Source organism: Lates calcarifer, linkage group LG4, assembly GCF_001640805.2.
Source record: "Lates calcarifer isolate ASB-BC8 linkage group LG4, TLL_Latcal_v3, whole genome shotgun sequence".
Lineage (NCBI taxonomy): Eukaryota > Metazoa > Chordata > Actinopteri > Centropomidae > Lates > Lates calcarifer.
In genome coordinates this window covers 13,482,411-13,507,368 of record NC_066836.1, presented here as the reverse complement: position 1 = coordinate 13,507,368, position 24,958 = coordinate 13,482,411, and the positions used below count along the sequence as shown (strand labels likewise).

General features: G+C 41.5%; 1 protein-coding gene across 3 annotated transcripts in view; it reads right to left on the bottom strand.

Annotated features, from left to right (window-relative positions):
* The window catches only part of gpc5c (glypican 5c), a 96,411-nt gene extending 76,177 nt beyond the window's left edge, over positions 1–20,234 (bottom strand). The window contains exons 1-2 of one of the 3 annotated variants that reach the window (XM_018676747.1): positions 20,171–20,234; positions 8,425–8,586 (exon numbers count right to left, since the gene is read on the bottom strand). In XM_018676747.1, coding sequence (XP_018532263.1) covers positions 8,425–8,533 — 109 coding nt within the window. In that variant the 5' untranslated portion in view covers positions 8,534–8,586; positions 20,171–20,234. Of the gene's footprint in view, positions 1–8,424; positions 8,587–17,559; positions 18,036–20,170 lie in introns of those variants that run through there. The other 2 variants (XM_018676746.2, XM_018676745.2) reach the window with 2 other exon arrangements.
* Between the last annotated feature and the right edge of the window lie 4,724 nt (positions 20,235–24,958).

Below are 24,958 nucleotides of genomic sequence, written 5' to 3'. Positions count from 1 at the left end.
AGTGGGAGTATGACTCATCTGACATAACAGGCGCAGACATGCTGCTCATGCAAATTTGATCTACAAGAACTAGGGAGCTGCAAAAAAACAATGACTCCACAATCCTCTTAGAAAACCCACATATTCAATCACAAATGTGTGTGAACATATTCCAGCTAACCCTGGCCAAAAATCCTAATCTGCTTGTCTTGTCCTATCAGGGGGCTAACAGGCGGGATAATTAGCTTGATATGGAGGACAGGAGGAGGTTAAGGAGGAGGTGGCAGAGGATGGTGAGGAGAGGGGGTTGGAAAGCTCTCCGTCACCATGCCAGTAATTACAAAGACAGCCAAGCTATATCAAAACTCTGAAACATAAACAATTCCACAGATGCCAGGGGCATTCGGGTGCACTGGGCTATAATATAGTGGGGAGGAGGAGTGGAGGTGGAGATTGGACAGGAGGAGGGGGAATTACTGCCCTCTGCTCTGGCCAAAGTAGGGAAACCTGATCGAAGGCAGGGGAACGAGCACACGCGAGAAGGACAGGGACAGAGGAGACAGAGCACAGGGGCTAAAGGAAGAGCAGGGGAGGGAGGGAGGGAAGGTTGTTCAAATGGCTAATACCATAAAGGGGAGACGTGGAGGGCCAGACTGGGGGCAGACTGTTGACAGGCTGATGGACGGCAACTCTGGTCCTAAGCATTAAGGGGGCCACAGGTCTATAGTGACCCCCCATTTCTCTCTTGTTTATTGGGACATAAATCACAGTGTTTCTTTTGATATGGTGTGGTCCTGAGGAACAACACAGTGTCATATACAAAAAAAGTATTAGCACCCACTGATAATGACTGCCAGTTTCACAAGTAGGACTGGTTTCTGACTCTTGAACACAGCACAGGCAGCTTTACTGCATATACACTTTGTTGATTAATAAACATTTCACTTGGAATGCCACATCCATTTTTATCCTGTATTGTTTAGATCTACAGATTGGAGAAAAGAAGAACATGCACATCAAAAAAAGACAAAACTGCTAGAAAGAATTTTTTTTAATAAAGATTCCATGTAAAAACAAATCAGCTGCCAGTGGCTTTGTGTTCCGCAGATGAGAAAGTTAAGATGTCAATCTGAAAGACTGGAGGCATTTTCTCCAAAACCTGGCTATATTGATGACAGTGTGTTTTTCTGATAAACAAAAAAGCTTTGTCATGGTAATAACCCAGTATATTAAGTAAAAACTGGTGATTACTGGAAAAGTCCTGAGAAAGGGACTGGGCTCCAGATTTTCATGAAAAAGGAAACATTCAAGCCAACACAAGATTAACATGAAACAGATCCTTGAACCGACTCTGAGGTGTGAAGGGAATCCAAGATAAAAGGGAGTCTAATGAAGAATTTTCCACATTTCTTAGCAGGTGTGGCCCCTGTTTTCATTTTTCAGCTTCAGCATTGAGAGGGTCATTTCTGCATTGTTTCAATTATGGGCCAATAATACTCTTTGGTTAGGCTAATGACTTTATGCTTATGCCATTAAAAACAACACAAAAATGTATCAATCTGTTTTCTGAATAAATTGCGATAAATCAAAGAAAAATACAAAATAATCAAGATAAATGTACAGAAATATTTGCGAAGGACAAATTCATATTACCAAAACCAAATGAAGTATAAAGAGTTTGCCAGTGATGACTATGTTGTGGTTGATTTAAGAGCAGATCCATGTAAGCCCTCTGTTCATTTTGGCAGACAGTACAGCAGATATCATAATCCATCATGGATCAAAAAAACAGGACACGGCTGGGCAGGGTCAGAACAACATTCTGTCTATCCATTTCTCTCATTTATTGGACCTCCTCCTCTGGAATACAACGGAGGATTAGTGAATAAACCCTACCATGGGGACTCCTTAATGGTGTGCTAGGAGCCACAGAGACGAGGAGGAAGAGGGAGAGGAAGAAGGGGAGTGTCTAACACAGGGAGTAATGAGGAAAATGAGTTGACTTGAATAGAGGAGTGATGAAGTGAGCCTGGTAGTGAGAAATGGGAGGAAGACCGCCAAATCCCAACCTACTTGGAGCTGAAGTAACAACGTGAGTCACGTCACAGAGACACGTATATCGCAATGCTCATCCACTTATGTATTAAAAGCACATATTAAGCACACACCCTGATCTCCCACAGGCGTCGGGTGGAAGCAGCTCTCCCTCTCAGGCACGCAAGTCTGGCCAATTTGCGATGTTCAACCCCTCTTTCCCTCATGCTACGTCAAACCAATACTCCTTTTTTTCTGCAGCATGACCTTATTTAGGCCAAAATCCTTTTCTATATCTCCTTCCATTAAACTAAATAAAGGTAAATACAATTTCTGGCAAATAAAATAGTCTGGCAAATCTGTAGGTTATCATACATTTTCTAAAAAGAATTTTGACTGACAGCTGCTATACACACACACATGTGCACACACAGATCTTTAACTCATACTTTTATACATGCGTGCACACACACTTTATGGCTTTTGGGATCAGTCTGGGAAGGACGGGTGCAGCAGAGTCAGACAGGACACAGGAAAAGGTCAGGGTGGACCAATCAGCAGCAGTAGAGTACAAATCCCATCAGCCAGCCAGACAGACTGTGTTCCAGAAAAGCCAAACTCTCTTGGACAGAGAACAAGCCCCAGGAGATGCAACTTTGTCTGATTACCAAGAAACCTCCTGGACATTAAGCTTATTGTCTTCAGACAATAGCAGCAAGACTGATGAAGTTTAGTCTATATCAAGAGTGTTTGTATAGCAGTATATCAAGTAGTATTTGTAAGGTTCTGTCAGAAAATCATTCCGTGTGAGAAGAGATCATGTTGGCAAGAAATAAAGGGGTATTTATCTCAGTTTCATTTCATGCTTGTATGTCAAATTATGGCTGTGGAGCCTGGAAGCAGGCTAGTCTATGCAGACCACATATTTGTCTAGGCACTAGATGTAATATTGGGGAGCATGGATGGTTGGTGAAGAAGGCTGGGGCTGCTGGGGAGCAGAATAACAACGATGAAGAAAAATGAAAGGAGACTTTTGGGGTGAAGAAGACGATGGAGAAGAATTTCTGTGTTTATGGTTTCATTCTGTGGAGCGGACATTTGGCAGCTGGGTTATCTTTGAGACATGAGGGTTGCCTGTAGAGCACATGCCAGCAAAAATGCTGTTGGCATAGTGCCCACCAAGACCCAGCATGCTCTTGTTAAGTAACCACTGCTGACAAAGCATAGACCACAGACAGCCAGAGAGACACCCAAGAAGAATTAGGGAGAAGAGTGAGCAGCAGGGAACTGTGAATCTACAGGGTAAAAACCTGTTGAATCAACATTCTTTAATGCAGACACACACTCACCAACACATACACCTGACAGAACTGCATTAAAACACCCCTGTATGTACACTTTCACTGAAATGTTCTTTTCACCTTTTCAGCCCTTCCTCCATCTCATTTTTCTCTCCTCACTTTCTAGGCCTAGCTCCCTGCTCCCTGCTCCCTCTGGGTTCTCACACATTCATGCTGAGGTGAGGGGGGCAGATGAAAAACAGAGGTAATTAGGGAAGCTTTGAGTGTGACTTTATGACTGCGAGAGGCGTTAAGCTTTTTCCCTCACTCCTCCCTCCTTCCCTTTGTTCTTTCCCTCTTTTCCCCAGTGAGCTCGAAGTCCTGCAAACTCTGCTGAGAGAAACGCATCCTGCATGTATGTGTCACGTCCACTCACAAGAGAGAGGCATAGTTAAAAAACAAACATGCTTAGGACATGGCACATATATACACACACACAAATACACAATGTATTGCTTGACTATTAGGTCCATAAACACATTTCCCCTCCACCCTGTATGATTAAATAAGACATGTAGGGATGGATTCCGGATATCCTCCCTAATTTGAGCATGAGCTCATGGTGCAGCGCAATGTCATCCTGTGTCCAAGCATCAGCCTCTAGAGCAATAACCCTGTCGGTCAAAACATCTGCAGAGAAAAATACACAAAGGCATGAAGTGAGAGGGGAAAAAAACGATGATGTAAGGGAGAACAGGCTAAAAAGATCACAGGCAAAATGAGTTAGAAAACTTCCAGAAAAATGCAGAGAGATTGCAATATAGATAAGTGGATCTCTGTCTGATGAAAGAATTAAAAGAGGACGCAACAACCAAGTGATTCATCATTCCTATCACTTGCACATATATACACCTGCAGACACGTGCCCACACACACTGTGACCACAAACACATATAAATCATCACTATTTAATAAATGTGACAGTTGTCTTTACATATGTGTGAGCCACCCAAGATGATCCTGACAGTCAAATTCATGGAATTTTCAACAGTTTTATCTGTGGTGGCTGATAAACAATAAGGCTTTAGGCTAGATATCATTGGCAGTCAGTCTACACCTTGAAGGGGAATGCAGAGAAACTCGGGGGTTGGGGTACAAAGAACAGCAGACATGGAGAATTCAGTCTACTGTCTTAACAGGCAATCAGGCAGGCCACAAATTCCCAAGGGGCAGAGAGACAATTACTGTAGGTTGAGCTCAACCACCTGTGAGAGCCTCAGGAGACAAACAGTCACAGGGGGAGAGATACACACCAACCAACCACACAGTCTGTTTCTTCTTTCTTGTCTGCCATAACCAATTCTCACTTCTCTCAGTCCTCCTTTTCTGCATTCTGCCATTAACAGCAAGGGCCCTAAAGTATCCCTTTGCCTCAGGTTGTAGTTTTGTTCACTTTGTCTCTCACATATGCTCATGCACACGCTGTCTCCCAGGACAGGGGGGTCTGGAGAGTTCTTGGATGATGAGACAACGATCAGCTAATTATGTCGCCTCAATGAGGAAAGGCACCGTCCTTGCCACGGCCTCTTTCTCTGTCTCTCACTCTCTATCTGTCTCTCTCTCTCTCTCTCTCTCTCTCTGTCGCTCTCTCTCAAATGTAGTCTTTGTCCCTACATTGAAGGGCACCTAAAGTTTTAAATGCAATGCACTTTCATTGATGATGGAGTGCTATCTAGGGCAGGAGAATACATTTCTCTGAAAAGCATTTGTCAACTCTTGTGAGGACAATTTGAGCCTTGAGGTGGTCATGGTGACCTGCAAGCGTGGTAAATACTGTACATGCTCACATGTCTTTGGTGCACATACACACGTACGCTGACGATGATTAAGATGCATATGTACAAAACACTCAAAGGCCAGCATTGCAGACAAACACAAATGAACATACTCACACACACACACTTGCCTATGCACACAAACACAGATGTCATGGCCTTTAGCTGTGGGCCAGGTCCCCCTCATATCGGTGACACCAGTGATCGAAAGTGTCAGCATTTTCTTGACATCTGCTTCCCAGTAGTGTGACTATATACCCAGATACTTATTCTCTTGCTCATCATCCCCACCTGTCGTTCACACACACACACACACACACACAGATATGCACGCACTCACACACAAATTGGATTGCCTGCATAACAATTTGTAGACAGGAGATTGCTGCATACTGGAATGAATAAGTGAGCTTGCTGGAACTGACTAAGAGTAAGGCTCTAACCCAGAGATTCTACCATTAACTCATAACACTGGCAAACAGACACACGATCAAGTTCTACCAACCAATCCATCTGCTCAACCTTCTCTCAGGAACCCATAGAAAGGAGTCCAGTCAGTCAGATTACTCCAGATCTGATTGGCTAGAGCAGGCTGACAGGTCAAAGCCCTTGATGGCAGCTCTAAACTGGCCCAGCTTAGACAGGCCCAGCTTAGACTGGGCTCTGCTATTGACACCTACCCACCATCAGGCCCCCAACACTCATTACCTATCAACAATGGCATGGATTAGGGGAATCTGTCTGTTTGTATGTTGGGGTGAGAGAAGAGACCATCGGGGTTGGCCTGGGTGTATCTGAGAATATATTTTGAGAATGTTGAATGATAGAAATGGATATCGGGGGAAGGAAGTTGTTATGTAAAAAGATGGAGCCTGCCTGCAGGATTTAGGGCAAGGTAAAGGGCAGGGTAAAAAAGGACAGGGATATCTGAAGAACTTTGAAAGATTATTGGCTCTGTTTCAATATAAAGCCCTGTTATTATGGTATACAACTGAACATATTACTTTGTATTAATACAGTATCACAAGCCTTGCTGAAAAAAAACAAAAAACATCTACATTCATAAATGTGGTCTGTGTTTGTGGGGTCACACTCATGACATGACAACTCCCACACATGACAAAGCACAGTAGGGCCTGTAGGGCTGTCAAAACAAAGGAAGGCCAATGAAAACAACACACACATGCAGACACTCTCACCCACACTTGCACACACACACCATCTCCTTTCTAATGGGCATGTCCTTTAGGCTAAACCTTTGCAATCAGCAGGAGTGATTTTGAGTTAAAACAATAAAAACTACAATGTATAAAGACTACACGCACACATCTGACTTGTTGACTGGAATGACAGTCAGATGGATAGCTGTACAGAAAACAGTGTCCACATCATGAAAGAATTATCAAATAAAAGCAATAGATTAACAACAGAAGAGCAAAGTTTTTAGCCTGAAGACAACTGCCTCAGTGGTGAACTGCATTTGGTGTAATTGGACATATACACTACAAACAAAAAGGGGCAGGAGAAGAAAGCTACCCACAAACAATTTTCCACCATCCAGCGTGTGAATAACAGCACCTACAGTATCAGCCAAAATCATATTCTCATTACTTCATGCAGTATATGAGCCACTTGCTACTTCACATTCCACTCAAGGCACTCAGACAGCACAGAGACTGTCCTTAGATGGCCTTGCAAATTGAGGGCTAGTGACATCATCATTTTCGGCACCACCATACTCCAGTTTCTATTGTTATTCCATTGTTATTTTCCATCTTGGCCTTTTCTGGATATGTGGAACACCTGATCTTCATTCTCCAGACAGGCTCAGACATGAGGTAAGGAGGGAAAGATCTTAATGATGATGAAAAAGAAGGATACCAGGAACACTACTCAAACATGGCTACATCTATTAATGTAACCTGCTGGTGAAAAGGCTGTAAGATGGGCTTATCTCCAGCACTATGTGAACACTGACATAGTAATATGTTTGAAGGGACCTAAATTTCATATGTTGGTTCTGTTGGAATATGAGAACACTGTGTGAAATTAATATATCCAGTCCATATGACATTTACAAGTTAAATATGAGCTATAATTTCCATCACAACAAGGTCTGAAAATGATAAATTCCCATGGCTGTTTCCTAAACAGCTGAGTCTTTAGCACACCATTTGTTCACATATGATATGACGTTTCTCTATTGGACACCCATACCAGTAGTGTTCTTACATTCATCATAAAAGACAACTTGGGCAACATGGCTTCTAAGCAGTCTTATATTGTCTTATAAAAGTAATTGCATGGTACTGAAATTCCTGTAATACTAAAAACATCCTAAGCATGTTTCCAACCCTGTGGGATTGGGCTAGAGGTTTTTGGGGAGGAAAAACTTGGTCTGTTTCGGAAATTTTTAAATTTAAATGACTGTGCAATTACTAGAGGAAGAAGGGGTACAAGCTTGGGCAACTAGTGCACTACTTGATTCAGCTGGGTGTAGCACAAAGCCCTTTGGCAGGAAAGACCTAGCCGAAAGAGTCTTTGTATCTGCGGAAGAGCTTTGTTTTTCCGGAACTCGGACGGCTGAACTGACCAGGCTACAAAAGCATGACAACTAAAAAAATATACCCAAAAATGAACATGAACCAAACAAAACTAATTACCCTGCACAGAGTGTTTAGCCCTCCAAAAATACTGGAATTTCTTGAAGGGTTCCAGTAATTGTTTTGCTGTCTTGAGAGCAGAATCAGATAATGACAAAGCAGCCCATCTTCCACCAAACACTAGAGGCTGAAAAAAGGCCTCTGTACCCTCTTTTCCCGTCTACCCTCAGTGATCCTTCTCCACAGTTCTGTTGCTGCCAAACCCACAGAAGAGAAGGGGGGGAGGGGGGTAAAGCCATGACCATTTTGTGAATTGCACACTTGCCTGCACACCAGCTACTGTGACCCTGGAGAACTGAGTAAAAAAAATTTCAACAAATACTGGACAAATAAATAATCTTTGCAAGCAAGAAAACAAACACAAAATTATTTTGTTTTTGGATTCAGTTAAGGGTTATAAGTTCAGTTTCACATCAGCAAAGAGCTGGGTCAAGTTTTTAAATTAAATCCTTTGCAAAAGCTAGGATTCCACTGTATCTGTCTTACGCAATGGTAGGTAAAAATGTGTACCGGATAAATGACAAATCATCAACCACGGAATCCCAACATATCCTTCCCTTCCATCAACAACAACCCAGTGTTTCAGGCCAATCCCACCTAGCCCCAGCTTGGCCCCTTTGTCTCAGCTCTTACCCTGGAAGGCATCCGAGTGGCCGGAGATGAGGTGCTCAAGCTCATAGCTGTAGGAGTGAATGTTGTGGAGGGTTTCTCGTTTTACGGCAAACTGGTAGCTCTCCTCCATTTTCCGGGTGCAGCAGGATGGACCCTGGTGCTTACAAATCAACAGATCCACATCTAGGAAAGACAAGAAGAAATGGACATGATTTTTAACTTGTTTGTCCAAAATCTCTTTTTTAATTTTTTTAAAATTATTTTTTTTATTTCAAGACAGTGATAAAATATAAAGCATATCACAGGAAATGGAAGTGCAGAGGAACTGAGGTATCTCAATTTGGATCATATAACAACTCAGTGCAAATTAGAGAATACAAAGAATACAAATATCTTTTATCTTGTGAGATATACATAAATATATATGATGATACTACACCGTGCTGTGCAAGTATGTGTGAATGTATGTATAGTGTCCTGAGTATGCACATAGATAGACAGGCCATAACTGTGGTGGGAGACAGAAGAGGCACCATGGGAGGGTGAGAAAGTAGACCAAGAATTCATCCACGTTTCCTGCTATTAATACCATCTCTGCTAAATATATAAATATCTTTGGCTCATACGTTTGCACACGTCGTCAAGACATACATTTACAAGTACATGTATGTACACTGTATGTCCCATAAAACACAAAAATACATGCATGCACTTACATTTTGCAATGTGAACATGCAAAACTTGCTGTAACTTACACACATGCATATGCACATGCACACACACACACACACATATATACGGTACAGTAATTTGTGTCAAATCACCTCTTAAACTAGACAGTCATTAGCCATAATACTGCACTTCATAACGACCACATGAAAGCAGTGACCTAACTGCAGATACTATGATCCAAAGAACAGCTCAATCAGGTGCAATTACATCAGCTGAAACAGAGTCCACCCTGTCCTGCCAGTGTCACCTGCTTCTCACCATCGCTACATATATAAACACTGTCATGACATCACTGAGACTGGTCATAATTAGCATGAGCTATTAAAACAGTCCTTTCCAAACACACTTCTTTGCATAAATTCATATGTACTGGGGCATTTCCATAATGCTGAAGTCTGATATGATAACTCATTTTACAGGGGGAAGGGCTGGATGGGGGGTTACTAGAGGCAGGTGTTGTAACCAGAGCCTAAAGCATGGCCTTAGGACAGACCGCAAGACCAGTGCCTCACTGTCCAAATCCCTCCATGAAACACAATAGGGTTGCATTCTCAATCCCTCTTTCCCTTTCTGCTCCCTCTCTCCCATTTGCCTGGCATATCCTACTGAGGCCTGGGTGTCTCTTAATTACCCAGTGAGGCTCCATTTGTTCCCATCCCAGAGCCAGACGAGTGAAGTCATAACTGGCTGTCCTGCCCCTTCCAGCTCATTATCTCCATCTCTGTAGCAGTCCACTCTTTTTATGTCAACACTGCTTCTGCAAAGATCTGACATAAACTTTTTTTATGCTAATGCCACTCTTTCTATTGCTTACCTCCACCATCAATATATAAAGTTTGACCAATTATAACAACATTACAATGATACACTTTTGTTTTGAGCTTACATTTCCTATTTTCTACTGTGTATCTTTCCCATTTTTTAAGATATAAATTAGAATCCCAGTCAGTTTCAACATACAAATCATGGATATTCACTGATCCAGACATGTTAACATACATTAACATGAACACTTAAATAAATCAGGGACCAGAATAATGAACTTTCCAAATGCAGGACAGGTCAGTTAACTAAAAAAAATGGTTATGGGAGTTCTAAATTTGTTTTTGATCACAAAGTCACAAGATCCAGTGAACACTGCTGGCAGTCTGCCTCATCTGTGGGTTAAATGTCATGACACCAACCAAAAACTAAAAATGGATCTCTTAATATGAAAGTATTTCAGTGAGAGCAGAGATTGTCTCCACCCACCTCACCAACAGAAACAGTCCAGTGAAACAATCTAGTGAGACCGGACATTTCCACTACTGCGTCTACACACAGGTGGGACCTCATCAGTGTGGATAACAAGCTGAAAGACATTACCAATAATAACAGGCTCAAGGTGCCCCCTGCTTGGTAAAAGTTGCTCTCTGCAGTATTAAAATGAAACTCTAGACATTTCTTCTTTGAACTTTTTCTAGCCGAGCAAAATACTTGAATTCAGCTCCTGGATAGCAAACTTAATAACAAAGGTGTCCCTCCTGTCAAATATTTATTGACCATTCAATGTATGATACATTGTTTTAGTTCTGTTTTTAGGGTTGTCATTTCACCATATTTGGTATCTGTCCTCTCTCCTCTTCTGTCCCTGACCCTGTTCACTTCACTGGCTGGCTCTTTCTCTCCTTTGTGTTTGTGTGTTATCTGTGATATGAAACTAATATCCAGGGACTCACACTGGAATCCAGCCTGGGCTCTTCGTCCCTTGCGAGTAGCTGCATGGAGTAAGTGATACTCAGAAATACTTTGGCTGTTAAAGCCACCACAGCAGTCAGGTCAGGCTGACTGTGTCACGAATATACCGGGCAACTTTCTGGAATCATTAGAAGCCATGTTACTATGTTTATGCCCACCAGCAAACAAACTGCTGAGTCTGTTCTTTTTTATCTTTAAAAATGTGTTACATATAGTATATTTATAAACAGTGGCTTCTGCCTTAAGGGTAAACTAAAATATGTATTGAGGACTCAGGGCAGCAGTCTTCCAAGGACTGAGTCACTTATGTTACTCTATAATATAGGACATACAGTATCTATTAATACCTAACTGCCTTGCTTTTGAGTTATGTGTATTGTTTAACCATAGTCAATTTAGATATCAGTATACAGAATACAGACAACACACCTAAAAAAGGCATTCTTACAGCGTCTTACACTTGAACTTTTTCATGTTATATTGTTTAATCAAATTAAAATATTGGTTGCAATGGGTTTTTAAAGGCTGTTAAACATCAACATAAAAATAAATCAACAAAAATCTATTTTGAAATCACAAAATCAAAATATGCATAGATTCTCACCCTCTTCTAGCCAAAATTTAGCTGCCGCCTTTGGCAACAGTAGCAGTCTTGAACATGTGGACACTGCAGTTTACACCACTCCTGCATAGGTTTGACTTAATGATTGGGCTTGTTCTTTTGCTGGAAAATGAGCCAAGATGTCATGATGGTTCATTTCGAGTCCTCTTTCTCTTTGCCACTCTGCCGCAAGGTCACCATGTAACCCTGTAACTACTTCAGTAGCCACAGATGTCTTGAATGCATCACACACTGGTGCCCTGCTCACACAGACCACGTCTGTGACATTTGAATGTACTTCATCTTCTTTAGATTGACCTTTAGACTGTGCTTTAACTTTTCAATGACCTTGTGGAGTTGGCATTGATTGTTTGTCTTCATGATGCCCTTTTTGCCTAGAAATTAACTGATTAGTTGTTGGGTCTTCCAGGTGTATGTCACTGATACCACATTTTGATTACTCCCTGGTGTATTATTACTGTAATGGGGTGAATGCTTATGCAATAACTATTTTTGTGGTGATGTAACAAGACAGTCAACAGAGCTCTGAAGAGGTAACACAAACAATGCCCATGTTGTAAGTGCAGTAGTTAAAAGCTAAACAATTTGGTGTGTTTTTTAATATGTTGATAGACCTTGAGGAGAAATAAATTGCATTGACAAGTTAAAAGTTGAATTCAACCAGCCATGACCATTTGAAAAATATGAGAAATGGGAAAAACAACTAGTTGGCCTGCAACATGATATGTAGCATTTGCTGTGGTGATTTCATTTTACAATTCTCAGTTTCTCATGAGTTGTAATGTTATTTTGTCTACAGGCTGTAGCTATTATTCTCATTTTAAATAACAACTCTTGGCTTTAATGTAACTCAACACAGACTCCAATGGACTAAGAATGGTCTGAACTCTACTGGTTCTTTTGTAATTAGTGCCCACTGTGTACGCTACTCATTCTGCCTGGATACACCTTAACACACTTTGCTCTCCAGACTGGATGTCAAGTCTGAATCCTAATTCCCTTAATCGTCTTCAGGTGACACATACCTCTGGAGTAATTTGCCATGTTAAAGCCATGGCTCAGGGGTCTTGACTTGTTACTCTCAATCCCTTCAGCAACACCTCAGTGCCCTTCACTGCACAAGTCAAAACTGTGAAAATCTACCACTGTATAAATGCCCCACTAACTCACATGCCATTCTCAATATGTGGTTCTACAGTAGCAGAGGTGAATACAGTATACTGCTGAGAAGATGGTTATGTTGTTACCACCCTTTTCAAACACAAACTCCTGCATTCACAGAATGATTTATATGCAGCTCACATCTCCTCGATACAGGATGGAAATTTTGTTTGGATTTTGAATGTATTGATGACTGGGAGGGATGCGGTTTCCTGATGCTGCTGTTTTGATATTTTTCTGAGAACAAGAGTAATGTTGTTAGAAAGTAGGCAATTAATGCAGCTACCGTTCTGCTGCCTCAGGAAGCCAGTTCCCTTTGAAGCTCACAGAACCACTGAACATACAGGATATTTACTCTATACAGATTTGCGGTGCTTTAGATGGACCATGTTGAATGAAAACACAACTCAAAAGGGTCTTTGCTGCATACCTGCATTTTGTGGACAACCTTGAAACTGGAATGTTTAGCTTTCCCAGACCCCAAGCTGGAACTGCCTACAGTGATTGGCATGGAGTCCAAAGCCATGCCAGAGGGCAGAGGTTGGACAGACAGCTCTTAAAGGGAGAAGAGGAAGGCAGGTGAGCAGACAGATGCACGTCTAATGAAGCAGCATGATATCAGTGGGGTGCTCAGCCACAGAGTGGCAGAGTAATTATGTTACCATTTAAGATAATCTGTTGCAAACTTCTTCTTAGAAACCAGCTCTCCTCTTGTGTACTATTTCTATTCCTAGAGCATAAGAAGGCTCATCTTTTCTAGATGGTTATATTACTGGAGAGGTAGATGATATACAGTACTTGGCAGTCCACTAACCTCATAAAATCGCATCTGCCTCTACCACAGTAGCAAGCCAGAAGGGTAAGGTAGCACACAATCAACTGAAACACAAGACAGACTTAGGCTGAAATCCAATAAAAGATGTTGTGTAGAGACCAACTCAGACAGAGTAATCAGCTTCAGACTGGGGCAACACAGGTAAGGCTGGACTGTTTGGGGTGGACTGGAGTTAGAGCCCCTGAGGTGCTTGTCAGTTCAATAATCCATACTATCTTGTTACTTAAAGATACTGTCAGAGAAGTTTTTTTAAACTACCAATGCTAGGTTTTTTTTAGCTCAAGATTCACTTGAGATGCTCTCATGTAAATTTTACATTAGACTGAAGGTGTTTGAGAGATGGACAGGAGAAGAAAACACAGAGGCTCAATTATTTTAAGTGTGTATGCAGTAAGAGTGCACCATGTGTATGGTATCTCAGTGAGAAAGGCCAAATAAAAAAGGCACTCAAAATAACCATAGCCAATCAAAGACTATGTTGAGCTTTGAGAGCTTGCCAAGGCTTTTGATGCTGTAACTGGTTAAGGATGTGGCGACATGTGATAACACATTCGTTGCCGTTCCCTTGCTATTAACACATGACCGTGCTTGCCTTGTAATAAAGATATAAGACACTTTCTCTTTCACTCTAAAATAGCTGTTAATGACTCAGTAAATCAGGGAATGGCAGTACAGTAATAAGATGAAAAATGTGTTCTGTGTGTGGTATGTACACGATAAGATAGGCCCCACTCAATCAGATAGTTTTAAATGAGCTGTAAAATACATTGATCATATCTGAGAGACATTATCCTTGAAGCCAAATGTAGAAGCAGCCAGTCTATGCACAGCACTGCTAGCGGTCTGCTTTCCAAATGATCTATCTCCAAAGGCCTATATCAGCACCCCCCTGGTAATCTCAATATGGAGTGTTTGGCGGTGTATCACAGCACCAAAGTGGTCATAACTCTTCAAAATAATCACAGGATAAGCAACTTCATGTCACTGATTATCTAAGTTCCCTTGATGCTGAATCTGGCACTGAGATAAAGTCACTCTTTATAAATTGTGGTCCAGCGAACAAACATTAAATGTCTGGAAAGCAAATAGTCGAGTCTGAAATAATTCAACGCACAGACATACTGGTAAAATACTCTTCTTAAAGGTTCACTCATCACAGCTTAACCACACACTTGCAATTGCACACTGTCTGTAAAGAATAGCATTTTGTTAAATCTCTATTTTTACATTATTTAATTTAGGCAGGACTTTTACTTGCAGTAAAAAAAGAAACAATTTTTTTTTTTACATTGAACCATTGCAACATGAGTACTTCTTCCCTGCTGCTTGCTAACATTAGATTATAGAGCTCTTGAAAATCATAAGGCCCTATCACTACTTGTTGCACTTCATGCTCTTTTTGAATACCAGATTTAAGAAAAAAGAAATAATGCATAAAATATAAAAGTGCAATTCTTTTTTTTTTTTTTTATAAACGATCATATTCAATTGGCCGGCTCTTAAGCTCCCTGCTGCCACACTCCTGGAGCATGGTGAGAAATCAGTTCACCACACATGAATGAAACGCAGCACTGTATCCTAAAACAAACATCAGACTCTGAAAAGGGCTGAAGTTTTGCCACTTCAAATTTCAAGACTTGCTTTTGTTGGCATTTGATCTGAGAACTGAAGCAGAGTAGCATAATAAACCCAAAACAACCTCTCTAGGACAAGTACAAATAAAAAGCAAAATAAGATAGAAGTCCAGGATGTACTGGTGAAGCTACAGCAATGTTTGATTAGCTGTGAAGGGAAGGAGCAGCAGAGAAGTGATTGAGTGTAACTGCACAAAAATTCAGTTCACCACACCTTTAAAACAAACACAAATATTTATATCAATTAATAGTCCAGGCCGAGGAGCCACAGTTTGTATCTGGATCATATCAGCGCCAATTTCCAAAAATGTTATAACTATAGATAGACAGTGTTTCTCAGAAATAAAATATCTCACTGCAGGAGGTTAGAGGTGGGGAAGGCACATTCACTAAAAAGAAAGATTATAGCACATCCTTCATACCATACTCTGTGTATGTCTCTGTTTGTTCACTGCCACGTAAAATGCTCATCAACAGCTGCAATTGCAGACTGAGAGACTCATATGTAGCCTCTGCTAATGCACTGCAGACTGTAAAAGCTTGTCACGCAAGCCTTGGCCAGACTGCTGACATCCTTAGAAGACCAGGGTCCTTCTGTCGTCTTTAAGAGCTAACCCTAAACTACTGCCTGCAATGAAACTGACATCCTCTGTTGCTAGTAGTGACACCCTGCTAAATAAACATATCAAGTGGTTTGGATGCACCTCTAAGTATGTTTCCCACTCAGCTATCTATTGCTCTTCTCCCTGTTACAGCATGAAGACTCAGACTGGGTGATACTTAAGCTGCCACCAACCTGCATGTGACACTGTTGCAGTCAGGACTGTGGTCTGTAGTGGTATTTGAGTATTCGCAAGGAGAAATACACGTGTTACTTAGTCACCCAGGAGTAAGACTCACAATAAGGAAAAGCAGGGGACTTAAAAGACTAGAGGAAAAATACAACGATAATACCCACTGAAAAGCCTCATTTGTTGAGTTCAAATATATGTATATATATATATGTCAATTGAAATGGCCTTAGATAGAAGAAACGTGACAATAATTTAAAAGTATGTAGTGTCAGTAATGAAGTCTCTTACTATACTTGCAGAATAACTTTCAAGCAAAACTAGCATAGTTGAACCAAAGCCTAAAGCCACTCAAAATGTGTTTTGCCTCCAGAACAGATTTGGCATCAATGTTTATCCTTATAAAATAACTTTTCCTCAGAGTGCAGGAAGAAAGCACATACCACAAAACCTTCAAGGCATTTGAAGCTGCTTTCAACCATCACTCTGACAAAAATCTGACAAAGGACAGGAAAAATCTGGGGACCATGTTAGTAGAGGTGCCAAAAGACTAAAAAGAGTCTGAACAATTTATTTCCAAAATACTGTGGCCCCAAGTGCAAGTATAAAGGCTTGCCACCCCAAGTATCTAAGGACATGCAGCCAAAAGAGTTGGTGGTGCTGACTTGAGCAAATCAATCTGCGGATTGCAAATCAATCACTCCCCCTATTGTGGACACAATATTTTAGCCTCTTTATCCACACAGATTATACCATATGGGACCCCTGCATCGCATTTGACTTGTCTAGCTCAAAAACGCTGTCTCAGCAGCTTGTGAATGCGCCAGGCAGCTTCACTGCCAAAAGAAATTTGCAAAATAATTGTTTAATCTCTCCAAACAGCTTGCATATGATAAGCAGCTGGGTGGCATGTGAAGCTGCAAATTGTCGAGAAACTCCAGAGGCTCTGATGCTTAAGACCTGACAGATCAGATGGGAGGGATATACTGGCCAACTTAAATGTGTAATATTACATACTAATTTAGATTTTTGGGAGGGAAAAAATCAGGATGTTCAGACTTCATGATGATGGACAGATTCTGTCCCTGGAATTTGATGTGAAAGGACACATTAAGATACACTTCACTTAGTTTAAGATCATTCCACAGATTTGGCAGTGTGCTATATTATTAATAATACAACATACTGTAACAATAGCATCCCCATACACAACATCAGATAGATATTTTATAGTCAAAACCCCTATGTCTTATCAGCTAACATGACTAATATTAGGAGAGACAGCACGAGGACAGACAGCATTATCTGCTCAGTCTCTCAGCTTCTGAATCTCTTGCTGCGGTCACTTGAGTTGACTTGCTTTTGCTCTAAGGAGACCCCTCGCAGTGTGTGTACTGATCCACGTTTGCTTTTGACAATAGCACACAATTGTTAAAAGGTCTAGACATTCATTAAAGTCTATTACAAAAGAGGTAGTCATAAAGTTCCTTATTTAATTACTTTGCACGTTTGCAAATGGTCTTTCCTGAAATGGCAGTGACTTCAGTTCAAGAAAAATGTGTGGCTTCTAACAAAATCTATGATCTTTATAGTGCGCTTTAAACTAAGTGTTCCTCACTATAGGAGCCAAACCCACAGTCTCACCTGTGCCAGGTGTCTCCGGTACGCGGTGCAGCGGCCCGACCTGCCGCAGCTGGAAAGCGGTCCTCACTTCATGACAGCTGTACGCGTCCACATCGATCACATTCACCGCAAATATGACCGCTGACAAAATCCAAAACGTTCCACAAGAGTTCACGCGTGGGCATATTCCTCGGGACATTGCCGCATCTCACACCAGGTATCCTCGTGGATAGCCTTCTGAAGCCTGACTGCAAACTGTGTGACAGTGTTGAATATAGACGGCACTGAAGTACAATGAAGCGACAATGAGTTTAAACATCTGACAAACGTTTCCGTCTGATCTTCACATTATTGGTTGGGATGAGTGAGAGCGCCTCACAGCAGAGGTCTGGGGTCTTCTCTTGCACAGATGAAGAGTGGTGGTGTGGGCTGAAGCCAGTCTGTCCCGCGCTCAACACTTTGCAGTGGTCGACTGTCTGCATGCCTGTTTCCAAAGCCTTGCGCACACTCCCCTCCCTTTCTGTTTACTTCAGCTAAGTGCCCTAACTAAAACTCTCTACAGTATCCCTATAGGGACTTGCAGCGTCAGTATCCTTACATTATTTTAAATCCCTACAACTAAACAATTCTACGTGTTTTGTTTTTTTGTTCTTTATATATTCTATCTATATCATTTGCATCTAGAAAAAGTGAAACCTTTGCTGTGAACTTTAGTGTCCCTCTGAAAGTGATTTCGCTCCAAGGTATTTAACTAAATTAACCACCACTCAATTATACGAGCCTACTTACGATCTACAAATTAAAGTTACATTTCATTAAATCGAAACTTGCTTACTTCATTGCTTTACCTTAAATGTTAATCTTGGTTGCTGTAACAACCCCAAATTCAATTTTAAACTAAGGCAGATGCTCACTGCTGCAAGAAGGAGACAATATTTAAAGCGTTGAGTTAGGTTACTATATAGTGCCCCCCCCCCCCCCCCAATCAGGATTTAGGATTATGAGTAAATGGACTGTAGGCCAATCAATCGCCTCCAGACACCCAATTACATATCAATGGTAAAACAACACAGGATACTTTATCTAATCTTCACACTCTCAAGATTGTTGAGTTGGAACTGATTCTACCAGCATTAGGCAGAATCTCCCGTTGATTGTAGATTGTGTGGAGATCATACACTTATTTGCTATTTGATTTACACTGGCACCATCTTCTGGCAAAATGCTTAATGGAAAAAGTAACCACTAATTCTTCCACACTTATCTGCCTGTCAAAATATTACTGTATGCTGTAGTTTATGCAGCTTTGATGCCAAGTTTTTTACATGTAAAAAAAACATTATTGACATACAGTGCACTGTATGTCAAGGATGGTACGCTGTAAGACATTAAATTTTCATTACCCATGCATGATGATCTAATATTTTCCAGATTTGTTGTGTAACAATTTAGACTTACACTCCTATATGTATATACATTAAAAATTAAACAAACAAAAGGCACACAAGACAAAAGACACACAAACAATCAAAAATGATGTTTTCTCATGCAGCATGGCAGGACCATATGCATCTGTGTGTGTAACACATTAAAGTGTTTTGCACTCATTTCAGCATGTCACCACATTCTCTAATGTAACCTTACCTCCTGACCTGTGCTCCTTTCATTCATTTTATTTAGTTAAATACTGCCCTCTCCTGGCCATACAGCATGGTACATCAGTGACCAGCTGCCAGCTAGCTTTTAACAGTCTACAAAAGAATTTTACAACCTGATTTTTACTAATTTGCTGTGTAAATAAATAATTTACTTGTTATTATCTGGGGTTATTGCTTGGTGTAGTTGGTTTGAAGGCCTGCTGCAGCAGAGTTTTCCCACTCCTTGACATCCTCTGAAAGGCTATAATTTTCATAGCTTTTGGGGAGAAATCTACTGAGTACTGCAAAAGTTACTGAAATTATTGTGTTCAAGAGCAATGTGTTTTAAATGGGATGCTACTCACATGAGCAATATATTTTAACCAAATATAAACCTTTGACATCAGTCTGACCTGAACACACAAACAGCTGCTGCTGCAGTATACAATACACTTTACGAACTGTATTAGGGCATAGACTGACATTACCAATCTGCTGTTGTTCCAGTGATAGCAGCAAGGCTTGAGAGCTGGCCTCTTAAGAATAAATGATTGGTAACGGTTGATTGACTCCAGATGACAACTAAAACAATAAACAAGGTATGGGGGCAACTAGAACTCACTTTATACCTGCATCAGTGAGGACAAAGGTTGGTGGCAAGTGGCCTCCTCAGGTTTGTCTAATCCAGGGGTTTAAATGATGGTGACCACAGCGCCTCAAAAAACAGACAACTCCTGCAAGGATACCTGTAAATTATCATGCAGGACCACCATTTCCTCCCAGACTACTTTAGAGCGACCAGCAGCAATAGCTCATCCTACTTGTAGCATCATCCACAAGAGCAGAGTACCAGCACATCTTGACTCAACAACTGGTCAATGTGAAAGTGGTAAATCTACAAGGGGCAGTCCATTAAATTATTCTGAGACAAAGAGGTCCTCCTTCTGCTGTTTCCCAGATGACCTGTGCAAATTCTGGGCTCAGTCTGCACTTACCTGAAGGAGGCTCTCAGCAAAGGCTACGGCTGGAGTTGCAGACAGTACACCACACTTGCAGACACAAGGCAAATATGTTCTTAATTAGTCTTAACACCTCCACTTATGTGAGCAGTTAAGTGAACTATCAAAATACAGCAGGATTTGAAGCTCAGGGGCAAACACCAGAACTGAATGTTGTGTCTCTGAGAATCATTTGTGAAAAATCATGGCTTGAACTGGTTCTTGTTCGTGTGGAGTGAGGGGAGTTAAGTTTGTCTACAGGAGTGATGTTATCTCATTACAGCATAGAACTTATTAAACAAAGTACCCTCCACAATCTGGAAATGGGCTGTGGCTGGATAGCTTGGTTTAAGGGTCATGAACATGAACTTGCCTGAAAGTCACAACTATCTGCATAGCTGAAGTTGATCTCAAATTCCACAGCTATGTTATGCATCTTCCCAAAAGGACTCAAGAGCTGAACATTTGCAACCTCTCTCACCTGCTATTCATATGCTCTCAAAAATAAATCCTCCATTTTCCTTCAAACACCCAAGCATTCACATCATGCCACTGCCAGAATGATGCTGAAGGAGGGGACAGAAGTACATTTAGTATTTTAACTTTGAAAGCAAAGGAAAATTATGCAGGAACGGCGTCAAGTGCAAGGTACTCTGATGGCACACCAGTTCAGTGGTTAGTCGTCTCTGTTTTGTTGAAGTTGTACAAAAAGGTTAGCACATGACATCGACCAAACCTTGCCAAGAAAGAAGGGCTAATTACTCAAGCTAACGTTAGCTAATATGTGTATCTGACAACTCGATACCTGAGACGAATTGCTTGGAGCAAAGGTGGTAAGTTTAAATAAGTCTGCTCGTTTGGTCCGTGCTAATAGCTGCAGGCTACGAAAAGGCTTGAAGTGTAGTCTACTAAACACGGCGAGAATTCACCTCCACTTGAGTCGATACTAATACGGCTGCTGGTGAGTAATGCTCACTATATTAGCAAGCTAGCCCCAGTTTTACTACCGTTAAACTCAGTTACAGGTGTTGCCAATTTACCTTGATGAGCATCTGAAATGAATCACGTTTAACGATGGCTCGGTTCCATTAAGGCTTTGGCCAGTACACACAATACCAAGACCTCCCCTAAATGGAATGCAGCCATTATTAAGATCATTAGATACACCTGCTTTTTCGTGCTTTTCTTCCTGAATGTATTTTTTTTAACCATATTATTCAGGTTGAATGTATTTTGTAATTCGGTGCTGACTGTTAAGACTAAAGGGGACTATTTTGGGGGAAGTAAAAACAAAAAAATAATATCATTAGCAACAGCCATTTAGTCAAGGGTCTTTTTTTTACAGGCTATAGAAGACACTCGTGATGTCGCTGGCTTTGGTAAGGCTTACTTTGTTGTTAAGGAACCAAGTGAAAAAGGTAAGACAGACTGTTTATTTTCCCTCTTCATCTTCCTCTTTTTGGGTAGGAAGTTTGGGAGAAGTATGTTTGATGTACTGGGAAAACTGGTCAGCAGATGGCGCCAATCACCCTAGTTTTTAGAGCCCTCACTCACATATCCGTGGTGCTCATTTGTGCAGGTTATGTATGAAACACCATTAAGGATAGTTCAAAAAAAGGTCAGTAGGACATGAAAAGAATATGTTTGTGTGTGTGTGTGTGTGTGTATGTGTGTGTGTGTGTGTGTGTGTGTAATTTTGCCCTGTCTAAGGTGGGAAATCACTTGTCTGAGGTGATTTCTTGTCACGGTCACCAGGGTTTTCTCTCCAGCCAATATAGATATTATTTTTATGCCAAATCCTGTTTTGACTGAAGTCTGTGGTCAGCAGTAAGTAACCAGTCACCCCTGGCATCCTTACAATCATCTTTTAAATCACGATAACCACAGCATCAAGTGGTGATCACAGAAGAACAATGTGTTCCAGTGTCATCAGAAACCTCTATCCTTATACTGGCCATTTACCTTTAACCCTATGATAGTGGTTGTAAACATAACTATGGTGCCTCTGTGGCTAATTAAGTCCATCCAATCCTTTGACTAGGACTACAGGAGGATGAAGTAGCTGCAGTAGTCGTGGCAGGGGATCCTTCATTTTGTGTACTCATGCTGTGTCGGGGTCCAGTAGTTAGCAGACAGTCTGTGGGGGCTTTAGCCCATCAGTTCTGGCCCTCTAAACTGGGGATTTAAAGGGCTTACAAGGGGTTAAACCCCCAAGATTGGAGCCGTCAACCGCCTGTTTGAGAGATTATGCTCTTCAGTCTCCCATTTTCACCTCTCTGTCTTGGTGAAACAGCAGGAAGTGTGGAGGGTGGTCATTAGAGACATGCCTCAGCTTGACATCTCTAGAGGGAGGAAGTGGTGATAAATGAGTCTTGAGAAGCTTGAATAAGTAGAACATTACCTCATGCTGTGCAGCTGAATTCTAAGGAATGTGTGGATAAGATTTTGGTTTTAAAAAAATCATTCTAAGTAATCTTGCATCCTTAAAACGTTGTGCATTGAGAAGGAAATGGGTGCATAAATTTACAGTACGTGCATGCATACATAAAACACAGAGTGGTCAGATGTCTGCACATCGCTGGTCCGAGCAAGAACCTTATGCTCCATTTCTCTCAGGAGATGTGAGAAGTGGAAGTAAGCCGTGCTGCATCTTTAATGAGAGTCTGACATCTTCAGTGGCACTGTCTCAATATCTGTCCTGCCAGTGCCTTTCTTCAGCCTCACCTTCATGGCACTCGCAGGGAGAACATAGAATACCACTAAGCCTCACAAGAAGCTGAATGCATACCCCACATCTACCATTTACAGTGGCACGGTGTGTAGGTGCCAATCCCTGATGGCAAAAAAATGGCACTCAAACAAATCTTGTACAGCAGAGTCCTTCCTCTATATATAATGACTTTGTTTCCTCAGTGACATTTAATTGATTGGTATAATGGTTTTTATAGACTCTTCATTAGCCTGTTACAGCAGTGGATCAATACAACATCATTACATGCATGATTGAGCCGAGTACCAGGCATCTGCTCCAGGGCACATCGGCCTGTATTTGTAAACAGTCATTAATGTTACAACGTTCCACTACATACATGAACTAGCAAGGTTGTGCTACTTTAAAGACTGACTGGCTGACTGCATGTTATTGGCTTGTTAGTAAATGAATGAGGGAGCTATAATGTAACTATGAAACTGACCAGATGTATTGTGATCCACCTCAAGTCACAATTTATCTGTTGTTGAGACATCATACACACCAAATTCAGCAGTATCTTCCCACAATCTTTTTGAGCAGCTTTGATGAATATATGCAATACAAAATTATCATTGTCAAAAAACAGTTAAGAAGTAATTTGAATACAGTAAAACTTGCTTTCACTTTGCTAATGTATTCAGGCAGTGTGGATGGGTTTTTCTCTCTGCAGGTCTTTGTGTGTCTGCAAGCGTGTGCAAACTCAGAAGTTACAGCCACTGTATCTTATTTCACCCTCCATTCTGTCCCCGAGGGAGTGTCCTCCCCCGTTCACAAAACAAAGTACTGCTGTGCACATAGGTGGAAAATTTTGTTTAACCCATTCACCCCTGAGATTTCCTCACTGTCTGTGTGCATTGAGTGCAGATTGGATCTAAATACTTCCTTTGAGATCGTACACATGGGCCATCCACCGAGGTCAGACCAGGTCTTTTTGTCCATGTGCATGTGTGTACATGTGCATGCGCCGAATTGGTCTGGATGGCGTGACTTGCTTTGTGCGTGATCAGTCGACCACGTCCCTCACAATAGGCAGAAAAAGGGGGTGACTGCCTTTTGACAGAGCATTTTATCAAAGTGAGATCATGGCAACTGGCTATTTATGGCATGCAGCATGCTGTTATGAGAGGAGTGTTTGAAGTGGGTGCAGAGAAGTGCTGTTAAATGTCACCTTATTTTACCTTTCCTTTCCTCACTCCAAAACAGATGCCTTTTTTGATAATCATATGCAGCCCAGCACAGTGGTTCAGCCTGCTGAACTCACCGGTGTGTTGTTGCTCTTTTTGGCTCCCCCTCCCCTTGCTTTATTTTTAACAACCCCATTATCCCTTTTTCTCCTCTAAACTGACCACCACATGTTTGTGAAGACTGATTTCGGTGCCTCCAACCTCCTCCAGCATCCTTTTTTTTTTTTTAACCCCTCCTGCAAAGTGCGAGACAGAACCAGGGATAGAGGGAGGGGGGAAAGTGAGGGGGGAGGGGAGGGTGGGGGTTAAGAGAAATGGAGGGAAGGGTTGATGAAAACAACAGATCTCTGCTCCCTAATCCTTTTGTGTCGATGGTGTTAATCCGTCCGAGCAAAACCCAGCCCCACCCGCACTGCTCACCCTCCCTTCAACCCCTGCTTCTGCACCATATACCAGGCGCTCCCACCAAATAAACAACCGAAAAGCACTACTGAAACCAATACTCATCCCCCAGACAGTCGAGCAGAAGCACATAGCAGCCGCAGTAACCCCCCCCCCAAACAAACACACAACTCAGGCTCAACTCTGTCCCTGTTTTCATCCTGTTCATCTTTGTGGCCACTGGGAACAAGTCTCTGGATTTCTTGCTTTTGTTTGTCTATGCAAACATATTTTAATCTTGCATTAGCATGTCAATGTGTATGTGTTGGAAGTGCTGTTCTCCTTCATTGTGTATTTTGCTCTTATGCATTTGCTCCTCTTTGTTTTGTTCTGCTTTGTTTTTGCTACTGTACATGTCATGAATGCACTTGAGAGAAACACGGTGTATTCACTGCAAGTGTTTTTGTG